The 21,129-nt window shown below is 42.5% G+C and overlaps 1 protein-coding gene across 3 annotated transcripts in view; it reads right to left on the minus strand.

The window, feature by feature from the left end:
* LOC120044888 (E3 ubiquitin-protein ligase UHRF2-like) overlaps nucleotides 1-17,364 on the minus strand; it is a 48,808-nt gene extending 31,444 nt beyond the window's left edge. For 2 of the 3 annotated variants that reach the window (XM_038989609.1, XM_038989608.1), the window contains exons 1-2: nucleotides 16,392-16,708; nucleotides 1,065-1,517 (exon numbers count right to left, since the gene is read on the minus strand). In XM_038989609.1, coding sequence (XP_038845537.1) covers nucleotides 1,065-1,517; nucleotides 16,392-16,544 — 606 coding nt within the window. In that variant the 5' untranslated portion in view covers nucleotides 16,545-16,708. Of the gene's footprint in view, nucleotides 1-1,064; nucleotides 1,518-16,391; nucleotides 16,709-17,249 lie in introns of those variants that run through there. The other variant, XM_038989610.1, reaches the window with a different exon arrangement.
* Between the last annotated feature and the right edge of the window lie 3,765 nt (nucleotides 17,365-21,129).

Genomic DNA, 21,129 nt, shown 5'->3' on the forward strand with positions numbered 1-21,129 from the left:
AGCAGAGTTGTGAATGCTCTCTCTCTAACCAGCTGAGCTATAGCAGAGTTGTGAATGCAGAAAGGCAGGCGTGAAACACTTCCAGACACAAGCATACTGTTGGGTGTCACTCAGCTGGTTCTCATCCATTACTAAATTAACAGAATATTATTCTACATCAGTGGTTCCCAAACGGTGAGGTGTGAGGGATTAGCAGGGGAGGCGCGGGGTCTCCCCCCAAAAACTTTTTTAAGGAACTCAGTCCGGCTTTCAACTTACTATTGAAAGTTGTAATAGTAGAATGCACAAGGTGTAATTTCGAAATTGGGTAATGGATCATCAGTTGCTCTTGTCATATCTATAACTTATAACAGTTCCTCTTATAGGCATCTATAACTTGTCCAGATCAACTAGCACATGTCAGCTAAAGTTTTTTTAGCCCATAGATTTTGTTGTAATGTTTGAGTCTCTCAAATATCACATGAACACACATTAGTCATGGCACAATGTATAGAAATGCAAGAAAATAAGCTTTAAACCTGTCAAATGTTTCCCCAACTAACAAGAGGGGTGTGAACAGTTTGTGTCATGAACAGTGCTTGTGCCCATAGAAAAAGACATGGCATGTGCAGGGGGAGAGCGGGATGTTCCCCAATGCTGGAAGGGGGGCCTGAGCAAAAAAGGTTTGGGATCCCCTGTTCTATATTATAAACTAGGTAGTTTGGCTCCTGATTGGCTGAAAGTTGTGGTAAATCAGACTTTATAAACTGGGTGGTTCGAGCCCTGAATGCTGATTGGCTGAAAGCCATGGTATATCAAACCGTATTCCAAGGGTATGACAATTTTTACGTTGGTAATCAGTTTATAATAGCAATAAGGCACCTCGGGGGTTTGACCAATATACCACAGCAAAGGGCTCTATCCAGGCACGACACATTGTGTCCAAACCCACCCCCCCCCCCCCGGGCCTTTTTGCTTAATTATATTCTATAGCATATAATCCCACAGCCTTTCGTACACAAACCACAAATGAATCAACCTGAGATAAAATTGTACCACAGTCCAGCAAGTTATTTCTCTTTTACCTTGAACACCCCAATTCCCGCGTCTATGAGGAAGGGACGTGCAGAGGTTGATGGCTGGTTGTCGTGCTTCTCCAGCGGTGGACCAGAAGAAGACTCGTCTGCGTTGTTATTGGGATCGCTGGTGTTAATCGTTTTCTTACTGGTAGTTGTACTGATGTTGGTGGTAGTACTGGTGTTGCCAGTGGTGGTTGTGTTGTTGTTGACTGTGGTGGGTTTGGGGGTAAGTGTTGGGGCCACGGTGGTAGGTTTAGAGGGGGTGGTAGCTGCACCAGTCGTAGTGTTGGGAGTGGTGGGGGGCATTGTGTCACACTCCTTGGGGCTGACGACAGGGGAGATGACGGAGGGAGAGATGAGAGGACTGTCTGTAGCGTCCCCCGCTTGGGAACGGATAAGCAGCTGGACGATATCGTTCAGACCCACGTTGTAGTCATACAGTGTGTGGCCATCTTCCATCTGAAAAATAAAAGACACAAATCGATCTGTCAGATAGGCAGCTATTTTTGTTTTGGGGTTTTTCCTCTTGAGAAGGGTAAAACAGCTTTGGGATAGTCAAACAGCATCTGGCCCTCTTGCATCTGAAAAATACACACGAATTGATCTGGTAGGCAGACATATCGGTCTTGTTTTTGGGGGAGTTTTTTTGGGGCGGGGGGGGGGGGGTGTACTGGCCGACATTTGTGCGATATTAAATAATCAGCATAGCGTCACTGACTCGTCGTCGGAAGCGTATGCCGAGCACAAGCTGGTTGTCAAGGGCAAACAAAGAGCACGGCAAAAAGACAGAATTCTGCAGAAGGCTGAGGTGGGACAATGTGTTGATGCTCAGCACCATTCAGAATCAAAACCTATAAAAGACCTGAACAAAGAAGAACTACTGCACCTCCAGACTCAATCAACAGCTCTGCACCACCTGTACCAGACATGTTTCTATCTACTCTGTCCATGGGCCAAATGTCCTAGTTGTTATGCGACCAGGGGGCTAAGGCTAGGGAATCATTTTACAGTAGGGGCAGCATCTCTCAAAATGAAATAATGGGAAATAATGCATCTTAGTTGTGACAATGAGAACAAGAATATTCCAATAAGAAATAACACCATTGTGAATCGGGGAATATGCTGTACATTTGAATTTGTCTCCCCAAAACCAGACATCCATTCCTGAAGTCAGCACAACAAATGAACACAAATCTCTGCCTTCCACTGCATGTTTTCCTCCAATAAATACATACAATCTTAGAAAGGGGGGGGGGGTTAAGTCGCTATGACAACCAATAAAGGACCCCCTCCCCCCCGTGTTTATGTGTGTGTCTGTCTGCCCGTGTGGCGTTGACAGCATAGTATAGAAATATAATTACTACCCATCACAGAACATCGACTTGAATGGAATGTCCGTTTTAGTAATTATATTTCTATGGTAACCATCCTGGACAAAAGGACACTAGGCAGGCTGTGTCACACTGACTTGAATTCATCTATTGTGTTGGGAAAGGGGCAATTATGATATGCATGAAACGCTATAACACAGTGTACATTATCTGCATTAGACCTTTCATCGGAGGGTCAATGACTATTCACATAATATCCCTCTGCAGCCATGAACTAAGCAATCCACTTTCTATCAAGACGTTTTATAGGCTCCTTAGGTTACAACAAGAAAAATAGTAAAAAACACACTGGTGCAGTTAGTACATGATATTGAATGTTTTCTACAGTGCATTCGGAAAGTACTCAGGCCCCTTGACTTTTTCCACATTTTGTTACAGCCTTATTCTAAAATGGATTAATTATAAATAATAAAATCTACACACACAATACCCTATAATGACAAAGCAAAAACAGGAAGGGGACCAAAACATTTCTGCAGCATTGAAGGTCCCCAAGAACACAGTGGCCTCCACCATTCTTAAATGGGAGAAGTTTAGAACCACCAAGACTCTTCCTAGAGCTGACCGCCCGGCCAAACTGAGCAATCGGGGGAGAAGGGCCTTGGTAAGGGAGGTGACCAAGAACCCGATGGTCACTGACAGAGCTCCAGAGTTCCTCTGTGGAGATGGGTGGACCATCCAGAAGGACAACAGTCTCTGCAACACTCCACCAATCAGGCCTTTATGGTAGAGTGGTCAGACGGAAGCCACTCTTCAATAAAAGGCACATGCTTGGAGTTTGCCAAAAGGTACCTAAAAGACTCTCAGACCATGAGAAAAACTGATGAAAACCAAGATTGAACTCTTTGGCCTGAATGCCAAGCGTCACGTCTGGAGGAAACCTGGCACCATCCCTACGGTGAAGCACGGTGGTGGCAGCATCATGCTGTGGGGATGTTTTTCAGTGGCAAGGACTGGGAGATTAGTCAGGATCGAGGGAAAGATGAACGGAGCAAAGTACAGAGAGATCCTTGATGAAAACCTGATCCAGAGCGCTCAGGACCTCAGATTGGAAGGTACACCTTAGCCTCAACAGGACAATGACCCTAAGCACACAGCCAAGACAAAGCAGGAGTGGCTTGGGGACAAGTCTCTGAATGTCCTTGAGTGGCCTAGCCGGAGCCCGGACTTAAACCCGATCGAACATCTCTGAAGAGACCTGAAAATAACTGTGCAGCGACGCTCCCCGTCCAACCTGACAGAACTTGAGAGGATCTGCAGAGAAGAATGGGAGAAATTCCCCAAATACAGGTGTGCCAGGCTCATAGGGTCAAAGAAGACTCAAGGCTGTAATCACTTCCAAAGGCGCTTCAACAAAGTACTGAGGAAAGGGCCTGAATACTTATGTAAATGTTTTGTTTTTTGTTTTTTTTACACATTTGTAAAACATTTCTAAAAACCTGTTCTTGCTTTGTCATTATGGGGTATTGTGTGTAGATTGATGAGGGGGAAAACAATTTAATCAATTTGAGAATAAGGCCGTAACGTAACAAAATGTGGAAAATGTCAAGGGGTCTGAATACTTTCCGAATGCACTGTAAATGTTTTTACAAATTTGGTGTTTAGAAATGTTCAAGAGATGATGACATTTTTGGCTGATTGGATAATATCCCTTCCATCCGGTCTATTTGAAATGTTATGGTTGGTTGGCTCACTGCCATTTGCTTTTGCAAAATGTCGGTCTTGGCGTACAAAGGGGTAATAATCAGAACTTGATATATCCTTATGTGAAAAATAACATCATGCAGTATACATTTATTACAGCTACTGTTGTTTTCATTGAGTCCCAAACCAAATATGAGATGGTTTGAGATGAGTCGGACCTCAGAGTCAAGGAAAAGAAGCCAACAAGTGCTCAGCATATATGTGGGAACTCCTTCAAGACATTTGGAAAAGCAGTCCAGGTGAAGCTGGTTGAGAGAATGACAAGTGCGTGCAAAGCTGTCATCAAGGTAAAGGGTGGCTATTTGAAGAATCTCAAATATATTTGGATTTGTCTAAAACTTTTTTGGTTACTATATGATTCCATATGTGTTACTTCATAGTTTGGATGTCTTCATCATTATTTACAATGTAGAAAATAGTAAAAATAAAGAAAAACCCTGGAATGAGTAGGTGTTCTAAAACTTCAGACACACAGACAGACACACAGACAGACACACAGACAGACACACAGACAGACACTACCGTTCAAAAGTTTGGGGTCACTTAGAAATGTCCTTGTTTTTGAAAGAAAAGCAAATTTTTTTCCATTAAGATAATATCAAATTGATCAGAAATACAGTGTAGACATGGCTAATGTTGTAAACAACTATTGTAGCTGGAAACAGCAGATTTTTTATGGAATATCTACATAGGCGTACAGAGGCCCATTATCAGCAACCATCTCGCCTGTGTTCCAATGGCACGTTGTGTTAGCTAATCTAAGTTTATAATTTTAAAAGGCTAATTGATCATTAGAAAACCCTTTTGCAATTATGTTAGCACAGCTGAAAACTGTTGTTCTGATTAAAGAAGCAATAAAACAGGCCTTCTTAGACTAGTTGAGTATCTGGAGCATCAGCATTTGTGGGTTTGATTACAGGCTCAAAATGGCCAGAAACAAAGACCTTTCTTCTGAAACTCGTCAGTCCATTTCTCAGAACAAAGGCTATTCCATGTGAGAAATTGCCAAGAAACTGAAGATCTCGTACAACGCTGTGTACTACTCCCTTCACAGAACAGCGCAAACTGGCTCTAACCAGAATAGAAAGAGGAGTGGAAGGCTCCGGTGCACAACTGAGCCAGAGGACAAGTACATTAGAGTATCTAGTTTGAGAAACAGACGCCTCACAAGTCCTCAACTGGCAGCTTCATTAAATAGTAAAACACCAGTCTCGACGTCAACAGTGAAGAGGAGACTCCAGGATGCTGGCCTTCCATTAAAAATCAGCCATTTCCAGCTACAATAGTCATTTAGAACATTAACACATATATATATATATATATATATATATATATATATATATATATATATGCGCTCATCTCAGTGAACTAATCCATTGCGGAGGCCTAGACTAAAAGACAATTTATGCTTGATCTGAAAATGTGGTCGGAGGCTCCATATGGAGGGTGGGACGCAATTGCGGAGCCTCCAGAGACCAAATCGAGCTCCATACCGCATCGCCATGCTTCTCCCAACTGTTACAACAATGCGGAGGGCTCTGTAAAGCTCTGCATTGACATGATTGGTTGACTGTAGGTGGGGGCGGTACATCCTGTAGAAAACACAAAAACTCACTTCCTTGACAACTTCCTTCAGCACAGCGAAGCACTGCTCAGCGAAGCACAAGAAGTATGAATGCCCTGATTTCTGCTAAGGCTTATCACCATAAATGCTGCACGGCCAATGCAGACATCAGATTAACCATGCATTACCCAGATGCACAACGCACTTTTCTAGAATGTGCTCTCTTCGGCCAATTTGTGCACATTCCTTGTTTCATAACTTCATTGTGTGAATTGTTTGCATTTGATTGTTAGTGTCTATCAATTCCTCCACTTTACATACATCACCAGTTGTACATTTACCGTTAATTCCTAATCAACAATGTTTGTTTTGTTATGGTAATTTCTGTTAATGCATTCAACATATTATTCCAGTCTTTTACCGTTCTCATTGTCGGAGTGGACATTTTGTTTGCAGAGCGCACAACCTATGCTGCAACACTTGTGAGAAACAAGTTTTGTTTTATTTCATTCTATTTACGAGTTGTCAATTTAGTCATTGTTTTGTTTGGAGCACTCCTGTCGATGCTGAGTAAGGACGCACAACTGAATACACATAGAAATAGCCATCTAATACCATCAGAAACAGCCTGAACGCAAAAGTAGGTATATTAATGTGGCCATTTGGGGATCTGATAGTATTTCTGATTGGCTTAACGCACAACCACTAATGAGCTGTGGAGATTCTCAAAGAATTGTTTTCATCACCTCAAACAAAGTCGGTTTTAACATCCATTGAGAATGACAATAGTTCCTCAATGTACTTGAACAATCTTTCCAGGCCTCTCCCTTTCGATAACAACTCAGCGTGAAAGGGAAAAATGCTATGCTTTAATCCAGTGGAAACATCATAAAATAGGCCTGACTGATTACTTCTCATCAGGGCTTGACTTGGACTGAAATAGGTTCCGGTCCTCATTTTGGGTTCTGGTACTGTTTATATTTAGGTGCAGGAGCTCCTCAACACTTCTGAGCTACTATTCTATAAAGAGGAACAGGAGCTCAAGCAGTAGAACATGTGAGGTGTCGGTACTCCGCTTCGGTGAGCTCCTGCCCAAGTCAAACACTGCTTCTTATGCAAATACCCTACAGCTGTGTATGTCTGGAGCTCACTGGTGTGGAGAAACTGAGGGCCCAGAGTATTTTATACAATGTTGCAAGTTTGCTAGCTCAAGCTTCAGGCCAGACCCATCGTTAATAGTTGATACAATGTTTCAAGTTGGTTGCAGACAGGACATGTGTAGCCAATGTGATTTATAGGATATTTATATTAAAATCTGGATGTTTTCTACCTGCAGGCTGCAATGTTTTTATTTGTTGCCTTTATGTAGGCTATTTTTATATAATTAGCAATAGAAATTACTTTTTTAGTTTGTATCATTTTTCATTTAGATAGAATTGCGATTAACCACATGACAATGATTTTGAGATATGAAGAAGTTATCATAAATGAAATGAAACTGTTCCGCAAAAATGTATATGAAAACCATAACTGTCAGATCAGAAGAAATTGTAAGATAAATTGGCATTCCACATGAGAAAGGTTGATGACGACTCGTTTATTTATTTTTTTACCGGCAACTTCAGGATATATTTTCTTTCCTGGTTATCTAGATCTCTGGCTCCCTCGAGTCATTTAAACTCAGTTTTTCACAATCCCTGACATTTAATCCTAGTAAAAATTCCCTGTCTTAGGTCAGTCAGGATCACCACTTTATTTTAAGAATATGAAATGTCAGAATAATAGTAGAGAATTATTTATTTCAGCTTTTATTTCTTTCATCACATTCCCAGTGGGTCAGACGTTTACATACACTCAATTTGTATTTAGTAGCATTGCCTTTAAATTGTTTAACTTGGGTCAAACGTTTCGGGTAGCCTTCCACAGGCTTACCACAATAAGTTGGGTGAATTTTGGCCCATTCCTCCTGACAGAGCTGGTGTAACTGAGTCGGGTTTGTAGGCCTCCTTGCTCGCACACACTTTTTCAGTTCTGCCCACAAATTTTCTATGGGATTGAGGTCAGGGCTTTGTGATGGCCACTCCAATACCTTGACTTTGTTGTCCTTAAGCCATTTTGCCACGACTTTGGAAGTATGCTTGGGGTCATTGTCCATTTGGAAGACCCATTTGCGACCAAGCTTTATCTTCCTGACTGATGTCTTGAGATGTTGCTTCAATATATCCATATAATTTTCCTACCTCATTATGCCATCTATTTTGTGAAGTGCACCAGTCCCTCCTGCAGCAAAGCACCCCCACAACATGATGCTGCCAACCCCATGCTTCGCGGTTGGGATGGTGTTCTTCTGCTTGCAAGCCTCCCCCTTTATCCTCCAAACATAACAATGGTCATTTTGGCCAAACAGTTCTATTTTTGTTTCATCAGACCAAAGGACATTTCTCCAAAAAGTATGATCTTTGTTCCCATGTGCAGTTGCAAACCATAATCTGGCTTTTTTATGGCGGTTTTGGAGTAGTGGCTTCATCCTTGCTGAGCGGCCTTTCAGGTTATGTCAATATAGGACTTGTTTTACTATGGAAACAGATATTTTTGTACCTGTTCCTCCAGCATCTTCAAAAGGTCCTTTGCTGTTGTTCTGGGACTGATTTGCACTTTTTGCACCAAAGTACGTTCATCTCTAGGAGACAGAACATGTCTCCTTCCTGAGCGGTATGATGGCTGCGTGATCCCATGGGGTTTATACTTGCGCACTATTATTTGTACAGATGAGCGTGGTACCTTCAGGCGTTTGGACATTTCTCCCAAGGATGAAGCAGCTGATTTCTTTTGATGTTCCCATGATGTCAAGAAAAGAGGCACTGAGTTTGAAGGTAGGCCTTGAAATACATCCAGAGGTACACCTCCAATTGACTCAAATGATGTCAATTAGCCTATCAGAAGCTTCTAAAGCCATTTTCTGGAATTTTCCAAGCTGTTTAAAAGGCACAGTCAACTTAGTGTATGTATACTTCTGACCCACTGGAATTGTGATACAGTGAACTTTAAGTGAAATAATCTGTCTGTAAACAATTGTTGGAAAAATTACTTGTGTCATGCACAAAGTAGATATCCTAAATGACTTTCCAAAACTATAGTTTGTTAACAAGTAATTTGTGGAGTGGTTGAAAAACAACTTTTAATGACTCCAACCTCAGTGTATGTAAACTTCCAACTTCAACTGTAAATCAAAAAATACACGGTTAAAAAGTTTGATATGTTGGAAGAACAGACGACTTTCGGTCAACCAAGATTTTTGTTGTTGTTAGGGACGACCCTAGTGTGTATTCTCATTATTATTATTTGGTTATTGATCACAATTACCACCTCTCCTCAGTCAAACTAATGTTTATCTTATCCAAGGTGACAAGTCAGCCAGACTGTCTTTGAAAAGCTCATGTCTAATCATTACAAGCACAGCACTCAGACAGTGACTTAAAACTGCATAGGATATGCTTTGCTTACGCACTGGCATGGTTGGGACAACCTATTCTGAATACGTAATTATTGAACGTCTCCTTTAGTGTTTGAATAGGCAATTGCTGGACGGGTCCCATTCATTATGATAAGAAACAGAAACCTAATATATTCCATGTGGAGCGGATGGCAACACTACACCGCCAGGCCGAACCTGGAAAAGTCCATTAGATTCTATCTTGGCTGACAGATACGACTTGGCATCTCACAATGATTTTAAAACACAACAGAGAAAAGTACTGTATATGGAATTAAAATGACAGAATATTTATATTATAACCATGGTACTTTTGTGGGGTTTATCTGCGTCTGCCAATTAAGTGAATTGGACCACCTGGGATCGACCTCTATCAGCATTGGGGAAGGTGTTTGTGAGTAGGTGCCAAACCTATCAAAGCATCAGTATATGAACTGTGCTTCCAAAATGCACTTGTTTTTGTGTGTACGCACAGTTGAGTGTGTGTGTGTGTGTGTGTATTTTCATAAGTGAGTCAGGGCTGTTGTATGTGTGACGATTAATTTCACTAACGCAACAAAGGTGCAAAACCATACCAATCAGTGGGGCCGGCGGTGAGACTAGTCTATAGAGTCAGTGGGGTGATGAGAGACTAGTCTATAGAGTCAGTGGGGTGATGAGAGACTAGTCTATAGAGTCAGTGGGGTGATGAGAGACTAGTCTATAGAGTCAGTGGGGTGATGAGAGACTAGTCTATAGAGTCCGTGGTGAGAGACTAGTCTATAGAGTCAGTGGGGTGATGAGAGACCAGTCTATAGAGTCAGTGGGGTGATGAGACTAGTCTATAGAGTCAGTGGGGTGATGAGAGACCAGTCTATAGAGTCAGTGGGGTGATGAGAGACCAGTCTATAGAGTCAGTGGGGTGATGAGAGACCAGTCTATAGAGTCAGTGGGGTGATGAGAGACTAGTCTATAGAGTCAGTGGGGTGATGAGAGACCAGTCTATAGAGTCAGTGGTGAGAGACTAGTCTATAGAGTCAGTGGGGTGATGAGAGACCAGTCTATAGAGTCAGTGGGGTGATGAGAGACCAGTCTATAGAGTCAGTGGGGTGATGAGAGACTAGTCTATAGAGTCAGTGGGGTGATGAGAGACTAGTCTATAGAGTCAGTGGGGTGATGAGAGACTAGTCTATAGAGTCAGTGGGGTGATGAGAGACTAGTCTATAGAGTCAGTGGGGTGATGAGAGACTAGTCTATAGAGTCAGTGGGGTGATGAGAGACTAGTCTATAGAGTCAGTGGTGAGAGACTAGTCTATAGAGTCAGTGGTGAGAGACTAGTCTATAGAGTCAGTGGTGAGAGACTAGTCTATAGAGTCAGTGGTGAGAGACTAGTCTATAGAGTCAGTGGTGAGAGACTAGTCTATAGAGTCAGTGTTGAGAGACTAGAGAGCCACTGTCAGCCTAGGAAGGGAGAAAGTAATTCTGGGATAAGTTAGAAAACGCCCACACACACAGTGCTCCTGCTCCGTACCCCATCCCCCACGGCCCATCCCGCCGCCCAACCCACCCCTCGCCTACCGCCCGCTAGACTGCCAAAGAGGGGAGCAATAGGAGAAAAAAACCACACAAAAACAAGGTCACGTTTCTAATCAAGAGCGAACACCCCGGCCCCAAGCAGCCCAAAACACTGACATGGAACTGGCCATCTAGAATGTACCCAAACTCTGCTGTATTTAGTCATCTATACAGAACACAGTCATTTTCTCCTCAAATAGATTCCATTCTTTAGCTCTAGTAAATACACGGACAAAAACAAGTCGACTTGATTTGGCTCGGTGCGGCTTGCTCTTCCCCCCCCCCGCCAAACCTGGTTTCTTTCTAGCCGTTGTGTTTGTAAAGCAGGACCCTGCATTTTTGACAAACCGGTCTGGTACAGTGAAAAGGAAAGCGCTCCCAATTACCTTGCATTACCAACGACCGCGGCACAGTTTCTGTAGCTAGCTGCTATTCAAATGAAGAAAACACAGGCTTCAACGTAGCGTTGCCGCTGATGGAGCCACCAACAAAAGAACTAGACCGTGCAAATACTGTGATAACCTAAAATCTAAATCCACGTGCAGGATATTTGAACATAGAAATTGCTAAACTTGGACTAAACTAGAATATTTCCATGTAACATTTTTTTAAAGACTTGAATGTTATTGTGTTTATATAAGCCAGAGCTAGGTTCATGGTTACCAATGTCCGATTGATTTATTGTCCTTATGTACTATCACAGTGTCTGTAAGGTGTTCTCTATGGAAGGACGGCAGAAAAGATAGGCTACATAAAACACCTAAAGCTTTGGATTGATTCCCTCCTACTCCCCATTTCACACTGACCTCTCTCAGAAAACCACACCAATTCCTACAACGTAACAATTACTTTGACCTTCGACCTACAGGATTCACAGAATACTGGGCTGTGTTCAGTAGGCACAAAATGGAAGAAAAAGGAGAGGGACTATCTAATGCTCATTTTCGTTTTCTGTTACAAAATGCTTTGAAAATGTCTTATTACTACAGTGTGCCCTTACGAACACGACCATGGACTACATTGATCTACCTCAACTGCCACTTCTTAATGGCACAGTGTTCCTTAACTCATAAAGGACACCAACTTTCATCAGGTTATTAAACTGCCTCCACTGCAGGCAAGAAGCACTATGTAAATGGATTCAAGTGCCCCTCAGCCCTGTCAGACGACAGGCTCCAAACCTTCAGCCAGCCCAGTCCTAAACTGGAGAGAGCAAGGCGTGCCTGTACGCATGGCTGCAGCTCACTCTTATCCCCGTCCCCCAAAACCCTGGACAACGATGGAACCGGTTCTTACAAAGCCCTCAATGCCTCTGAGCAGTACCAAGATAACTGAATGAATGCCCTGGGTTTTCCAACAGAGAAAATGTGTCACGGTTTATTAGTCTGTCGTGTTGAAAACATTGTGTGTGTATTAGTGTTTATGAAAAACAGTTGATCGGTCTTTTCTCGCATTTGGGAGCGTTTATAACATTCCAGACGTACGAGTGTTTTTTCTGGCACCGAAAGGTCATTACAACTCGAACAGTGAAATACTACTGCCTGACCTTCAAACACTCTGAGCAACACTCACTCGCCAATAGACAGGGAGCATAATTCAAAACCAGCCAATCACAAGCCTTGAGTGTGACGAGACGGCATGTTCTGATCTGAAAGAGAATGGCAATGGTGACTGTATTCCTATGTAAGGGAAAGTGGGTGACTGTTAGGCAGGTACTATAAAGACTAGAAAAGGTACCTTTACCACAGACTTACAAGACCACTGTGGCTCTGTAAAATTGACCATCTTCAAACACAAGGGCAGAGTCAGTCAATGCTTTGAACTAGGGCTGAAACGACGCCATTTTGATATTGAATGAGTTGAACGAGTCTCCTCCGGCAGCATATTCTAACAGTGTTTCGGTAGTCGGTACTGTGAGTGGCTCATTCTTCACATTTCTTCACACGTGGAAATCCCCCACCCACCCTGCCTGCTTTCCTACGAGGCAGAGGAAATAAAGGGATTAGTCTACTACAGTACATTACTGTACTACACTATTACAGTACAACTTTACTACAGTACATTACTGTACTACACTATTACAGTACAACTTTACTACAGTACATTACTGTACTACACTATTACAGTACAACTTTACTACAGTACATTACTGTACTACACTACAGTATTACAGTACAGCTTTACTACAGTACAACTTTACTACAGTACTACTAGGCCTACACTACACTACTACAGTACAACTTTACTACAGTACGTTATTGTACTACTCGGCCTACAGTACATTACTGTACTACACTACAGTATTACAGTACAGCTTTACTACAGTACTACACTACAGTACTACACCGCAGTACAACTTTACTACAGTACATTACTGTACTACAACTATACTACTAGAACTACACTACTTTACATTACTGTCCTAGTAGACCTACACTACAACTTTACTACAGTACATTACTGTACTACCAGGCCTACACTACAGTACTACATTACAACTATACTACAGTACAACTATACTACAGTACTCCACAAAATCAGCACTGAAAACCAAGGGTCTTCTTGTATAATAAGCCTTATAACCCTCAAAACCATAGCCTAGCACATATTGTGGTCCTCTGAAGCTCATTTGGTTGAACATAGTGCTTGCAACGCCAGGATAGTGGGTTCGATTCCCGGGACCACCCGTACATCAAAAAATGTATGCACGCATGACTAAGTCGTGTTGGATAAAAGCATCTGCTAAATGACACATTATGTATTATTTTCATCATCATTAACTAGGCATAAATAAAAGGATAGTGGGGAAATTCAACACTCCGTATGGAAATGCATGAAGAGAAAACCATATTGTTTCCTTAGAAACAGACAGCCATGCATAAATCACACGGTGATGAAACATATGTGGGCTGTCAACTGAACACCCGTGTCAAAGCTAACCAAGTGCAGGTCTTTTGTTGTTTAAATTAACTTTATAAAATGGAACCTGCTTAGTCGCTTACTCCCCACAAAAAAGTAGGCTTGCCGTGGCTACGTCCCATGTTTCCTCTACACAGACAAACACATGGAGGGATTCCTCATTCAAAAAATGCAAAATGGCCGACACCTCATGCTGTACAACATTATACAGCTACGAACGACTTCCGCAGGAATGGAATCCCTCCCCAAGCATGCATGTGCAGAGGCAAGACCATTTCAACTTCATGTAATAATAATAATAAGAAAACTAAATCAACCAGACAGACACGATTCTGCTTTTGTTGATTTATTTACAGATGAAATGTAGAAGTGGGGCCTAGGATTTAAGGATGGCAAACTGGCCTTCAAAAAGGAAGTAATTTCTATGGTAAATCAAATAACTAGAATAAAATGGTGTGATTAAAGTGTATTATCTGATAATAGAAAAGCAGTATTTTCTTTACGGGGTGCCTGTCGAGTCATTATTCCAACTTTAAAATATTCCCCACGCAGGTAGTGTCCCAAATGGCTCCCTATTCTCTACCTCGTGCGTACGGGCCGTGATCAACAGTAATGTACTACATAAGAAACAGGGTGCCATTTGAGAAGCACACAGGGACATAGCGCTCAGACGATTAACTGTCTGACTACAGCCTCCTCCTCCCAGCATTCTACATCTGATTACTCAGATTACCGCCAATTATGAAGTGGGTGTCTCTCGCTCTCACACACACACACACTCTCTACCCCCAAGCCATAAGGCCGCTAAATAGTTAGTCCGGGTAGCTATTTGGTTAACTATTTAACTATCTGCATTGATCCTTTTTGCACTAACTCTTGACTCGTTCCTGCTACTGTTTATTATCTATCCTGTTGCCTAGTCACTTTACCTCTACATATATGTACATATCTACCACAATTACCTCATAACCCTGCACATTAACTCGGTACTGGTACCCCATGTATAAAGCCAAGTTATTACTCATTGTGTATTTATTCCTTGTGTTATTATTTTTAGATTATTTCTCTCTGCATTGTTGGGAAGGGCCTGTAAGTGAGCATTTCACTGTTAGTCTACACCTGTTCTCCACAAAGCATGTGACAATTACAATGTGATTTGACACAAACAGGAGAGGACTTAATGGCCATTACATGGGCAGTAGGACTGCACAGGATTTGTCTCCAACCGTATTGCCAGTGTTTTTTCTTAACTGCCTGCATTTTGAGTCATTAGGTGGTTGTACACCTATTCTGACAACACTCAGGCAGCCAATCATTATTACTACATTGGGAACAGAGCCTTAAACAAATGTACCTTCACAAACACTGACATTATGACAAGGCATTATGTGAAGTCTCAGAAAATACAATGTTGCACTGACTGATCAATGTCCTACTGTAAAAGACGTAATGTTAATGAGAAAAAATGTGTCAATCCACTTCAGCTTCTAGAATCCCCAGGAGTATTGTCTAGAATCCCCAGGAGTATTGTCTAGAATCCCCAGGAGTATTGTCTAGAATCCCCAGGAGTATTGTCTAGAATCCCCAGGAGTTTTGTCTAGAATCCCCAGGAGTATTGTCTAGAATCCCCAGGAGTATTGTCTAGAACGGCAGGTAGCCTAGTGGTTAGAGCAGTGGGCCAGTAACCAAAAGGTTGCTAAATCAAATCCCCAAGCTGACAAGGTAAAAATCTGTCGTTCTGCCCCACAACAAGGCAGTTAACCCACTGTTCCTAGGCAGTCATAGTAAATAAGATTTTGTTCTTAACCGACTTGCCTAGTTAAATAAAGGTTACATTTCTTAAAAGAAAATTGTCTAGAATCCCCAGGAGTAATTGTCCAGCAGAATCTAACTCATACTAAATTTGAAAGACAGTATTCAATATATCACTAAGAAGTTATGATTTACATGTACATGCAGAATATGGGGGAAACAAAGTAATCATGCTTAGATCACTCTGACCGTAGCATCTTTCACTAGAAAGCCTAACCACCGTGTTCACTATCCAGTGACGTCGAGCGTGTCAAACCAGTAGCGCGCGGGTGTAAACACTGCACTTCACTGGATGGCAATGCACGTGGAGCAACGCATCCTAAGCGTAAACAAATGCATCATACAATCACATTCCGCATGAATATCAAAGGCAATGAAACATTAGTAAAGATCCCAGATGTTTTTGCAAACATGATTCCGCCGCGTTTTCAACATATCTAAGACTATTACCGGGTAATTATATAAAATATGCCCACCTATCCAAAATATCAAAGAAAATAAAACAGAAAAAAATCTAATTGGTAATTGGATCTGAATGAGGTTCTAATGAGTCGACATTTTCTATTTCCTTCCCGACACTAAATATCTGGAAAAAAGACCAGGAAGTATACGCCATTTCTCAGCTCTCTAGCTCAAGTGTTTGCGATTGTATTTTAAATAGGCCAACTGAAAACGTTGCAACAATATATCCAACAGTAGATAAAGCATGAATGGGGACAGCAGCAGCAAATTAATATCACTGGCAGAGTGCGTCCTCTTGGTTCTTGCGCAAGAACTGTTGGCGAATTCCCTTCAAAACAGGAAGCTCCGGTATTAAGTATAACGTAAGCAGCCTGACACCTAATCCTGCAACGTAAACAAACAACTGTTACGATGGCCATAGGTGAGACATCTACCTGTTTGCCCCGATAGAATAACCGTTGTTGTCCGGGGTTTACATTGAAGATCTCTTGGATTTTCAGCCTCAGAGACTCAATTTTGGTCAGCCTGGAAAGATCCTCAATGGTTCGTGTCTCCTTTCCGTCTATGGTCCGAATTTGAATCCACATTGTTCCACCGCCCGATAGCCACCAAAAAGGTTACAGAAATCTAATCACAACAAATACAGGGGCTTGGGGGGAAAGGGGGATAACAGTGAAAACGTTCAGCACTCCATAGCCTTTTCCTCTGCAGGGGAGAATGATTCTTGCAGGAGGTGTCGCTCACATGGGTCACCGCGCCAAGCAAATCTCGCGAAATAAAATTCAGTACAATTTGCCGTTAAAGACGCAGGGCCCCTTTTTTGTATTTTCCACTAGATAGCGCAGACAAAATCAAAATTGGCAATATGTCGCAAAAAAAATATGAAAACAAAACATTTGCTTTTTGGTCTTAATTTAACTTTAGGGTTAAGCATAAAGTTAGCATTGTGGTTAAGGTAAGGTTTAGAATTACATTTTAAGATGAATTGTAAAAATGGGCGGGGTTTATGACTTTATGAACGGTGTAACTAGTGAAGACCCTTTTTTTGTGGGCATGCAAATACAGGAAACCAGCCAACGGATGTCAGTATATCCAGAGATACTCCATTGGAATCGTATTAACGCCTATTGTGTAAATTGCCCATGCGTCGTCAATGGGCCGCACGGTGCATTCTGGGCGATTCTTGTACAAGGAAAGCTCTCCTTCAAGTGGGGAATGGGAGTCAATAGCATAGGTGTATAAAGATGGCTAATAGCTAAGGTGTATAAAGATGGATACCCCCATGTACTTACCTAAAATGCCTTGTTTTCTAAATTCGCCGTATTGTACAGTGCTCTCCGTTATCCTTTTGTATCAGCAAAGCACAGTATATTAAAAAGTAGATTGTGCTGATTTACTGGCACATTTTGTTCAAGTTGGGAGCCATAGTTTAAGAACTGCGGGTAGTGCTAAAAACAATGACGTCATATCTGAATTTCTCCCCCCCCCCAAAAAAAATGTTTTATCTGAATTCCTCCATCTTTACGCACCGTAGTTTTAAAAAAACATTAGCAAGAATTTCATGAAGTACAACATTGCAAATCTTTTCTGAAATGTGAAATAATTAACTTGTTCTCTGTAATGTCATATAGCTTTGGAATCGGGACATTACACACTTGAGGAAAATAGTTAGGTTTCTCAACTTTTAGAACAGATGGCGTGACGATTAGTTTAGCAAAAAAGTAACAACGTGAGCACAATTGGTCGACAGTCTGCTGGGAGGGGCGTTATACGTTTCTCCATTAATTGTCCAGTGGGATTCCTATCTCCTTTCTCTAAAAACTCTGGTATATCTCACCTTTTTTTAGAATGTGCAATGTACACAGTGGTCATTGTCAAATTAAGTCATCGATATTGAATGTCTAACTTCAATGTCAAATTAAAGCCTACACCGACTTGCATTGTAAAGAGCTGGGTTGATACATACAACTAGACAGTTATAAAAATTGAAAAAATATAGCTACAAAAATATTTGTCTAAATCAAATTGTCACATGCTTTCTATACGGGAGTAGACCAACAGTGAAATGCTTACAGGCCCTTCCAACAATTCAGAGAGAAAAATAAAATAAATAAATACACAATGAGTAACAATAACTTGGCTATACACACAGGGTACCAGTACAGAATCGATGTGCATGGGGTACGAGGTAATTGAGGTAGATATGTACATATAGGTATGGGTAAACTGACTAAGCAACAGGCTAGATAAGCAGTAGCAGCAGTGTGATGAGTCAAAAGAGTTTGTTCAAAAGGGGTCAATGCAGATAGTCCAGGTAGCTACAGTAACTAGTAACTAACTAGTAACTAGTCATAATGTGGCTAATAGACTAGAGTATCTACAGTGCATTCGGAAAGTATTTAGACTCCTTGCCTTTTCCACATTTTGTTACGTTACAGCCTTAATCTAAAATTGATTAAATTAACTTTTTTCCTCCTCGATCTTCCCCTAATACCCCATAATGACAAAGTGAAAACAGGCTTTTAGAAATGTTAGCAAATTTATAAAAAAAATAAAAAAAACAGAAATACCTTATTTACATAAGTATTCAGACTTTGTTATGAGGCACGAAAATGAGCTAAGGTGCATCCTGTTTTCATTGATCAACCTTGAGATGTTTCTACGACTTGATTGGAGTCCAGCTGTGGTAAATTCAATTGATTGGACATGATTTGGAAAGGCACACATCTGCCTTTATAAGGTCCCAGAGTTGACAGTGGATGTCAGAGCAAAAACCAAGCCATGAGGTTGAAGGAATTGTCCGTAGAGCTCAGAGACAGGATTGTGTGGAGGCACAGATCTGAGGAAGGGTACCAAAACATTGCTGCAGCATTGAAGGTCCCCAAGAACACAGTGGCTGTTACGGAGTCTAGTTGATAGGTAATCGACTAGCTGGACTGTTCCCCAGACTCCACGTGTAGGGATTTGTACAATGCTTAACAAGGCTGTTGAACTTGACATTGGTGTCTGTCTTTATTCCCTTATCCAACCTAACATACAGAAACATGGTATCAGAAGTGGCTCGGAAAACACACGTTTGTTAATTTTGTAGCTAAGTACAGTATAGGCGCAGTTACGTTCCATATGCGAACACACGCCGTTTCCTACTCACAACACTGATCAACTCGTTGTTAGCTGGCTAGCTAGCATCACTACTTACCTCCATGACTGAAGGGACATTTACATGCATGAATCCATTGGGGCTGTACACTCAAGAGGGAAGAAATGGTTTGTGACACTACGATTACACAACAAGCAACAACAATGTCAACTGGATTCGGGTGCTACATGCAACGTAATGAGCTACAAAGACAAAATCAATCTGGCACCTGACACACATCTATTGCCCAGCGATACTAGACTAAAGCTGTACTCAGGAGAACTAATGAGCTCTATGGGCACCTTTGAGACCGAATGTGTTATTCGGGGACGCAAACACAAGCTGGAGTTTGAGATTGTGAAAACCAGTCAAAATCCTCTCCTCTCAGGCTCCACATGCGAACGCCTGGGACTGATGCAGTTCACTGTACCAAATGACCTGCACATTGTGGATCATGTCCAGCATGGACCCCTGTCCAAAGAACAACTACTCAGCAGATATGACGATGTATTCAACATGCCCGTTGAATCAGTGCCTGGGGAGGTACACTTTGAAGTGGATGAGAGCATCACTCCAGTCCAGTGTGCTCCTCGCAATGTGCCCATTGCAATGAAAGTGGCTGTGAAGGCCCAGCTGGACAAGTATGAGGCCGATGGCCACATGACATCTGTGACTGAACCAACTGACTGGATTAGCAATATGGTCATAGTGAAAAAACCAGAGAAGCTGAGGGTCTGCATCGACCCAAAGCATCTGAACCAAGCACTGAAACGATCCCACTACATCATGCCGACACTAGAGGATGTCCTCTATAAGCTTCCCAAGGCCAGGATTTTCACCTTGGTGGATGCCCGAGATGCATTCCTTCAATGCAAGCTGGACGAAGAAAGCAGCTTCATGACTACCTTCTGGGGTCGGAAACGCTGGCTCAAGCTCCCGTTTGGTGTCTCAGTGGCGCCTGAGGTATACCAACGCAAGCAGCACGAGTTACTGGCTGGGCTCAAGGGCATTGAACCCATCGCCGATGATATCCTGATCGTAGGCTGTGGTGAAACAGACGAAGAAGCAGAACGCGACCACGATGTGAAGCTCCTGGCACTGATGGAGCGCTGCCGATCAGTTAAGCTTCGTCTTGGCCTGAAGGAGCTGCAGTTCAAGGTGAAAGACGTCCACTTCCATGGCCACATTCTCTCGGCAAAAGGCCTGAAGCCGGACCCAGACAAGGTCCAAGCGATCCTCGACATGCCAAACCCGTCTGATGCAAAAGGAGTACAGCGTCTCATCGGCTTTGCAAACTATCTTGCAAAGTTCATGCCACACCTATCAGCAGTCTGTGAGCCTCTGCGCCGGTTGCTGGACAAAGACACACCGTGGCACTGGCTACCCAAGCACGAGGCCGCAGTGCAGGAGATGAAATCTCTGGCTTCATCCATGCCAGTGTTGCGCTACTACGACGTCACGAAGCCTGTCACAATCCAGAGCGACTCTAGCCAAAGGGGACTTGGATGCTGCCTTATGCAGGAAGGCCAGCCCGTTGCGTTTGCCTCGAGAGCGCTCACCCCCCCGAACAAAACTATGCACAAATTGAGAAAGAGTGCCTCAGCATCGTCTTCTCCTGCCAGCGATTCCATCACTACTTATATGGTCGAGAGCTGGTCACCGCTGAAACTGACCACAAACCACTCATTTCCATATTCAGTAAACCTCTCCTCAATGCGCCCAAGAGGCTTCAAAGCATGCTCCTGACTCTGCAAAACTACAGCCTGAAGGTCATTTACAAGCCAGGACCAGAGATGTACATCAGCGACACACTGAGCAGGGCAACAGCACAATGTACAGGTCGAGGCACTGCCTATCAGCGGCAGGCCATCTGTTCGCTACAGCAGGAACAACAAGATGTTCAACAGATCAATCAGGCAGACTACTTAAACGTCACAGATCACCGCCTAGCCCAGATCAGGCAACATACTGACAAGGACGAACACCTACAGTCACTGAAGTCCATGGCTCTCGCAGGTTGGCCATATCTGAAA

Source organism: Salvelinus namaycush, chromosome 3 (genome assembly GCF_016432855.1).
Source record: "Salvelinus namaycush isolate Seneca chromosome 3, SaNama_1.0, whole genome shotgun sequence".
In the NCBI taxonomy this organism is placed as follows: domain Eukaryota; kingdom Metazoa; phylum Chordata; class Actinopteri; order Salmoniformes; family Salmonidae; genus Salvelinus; species Salvelinus namaycush.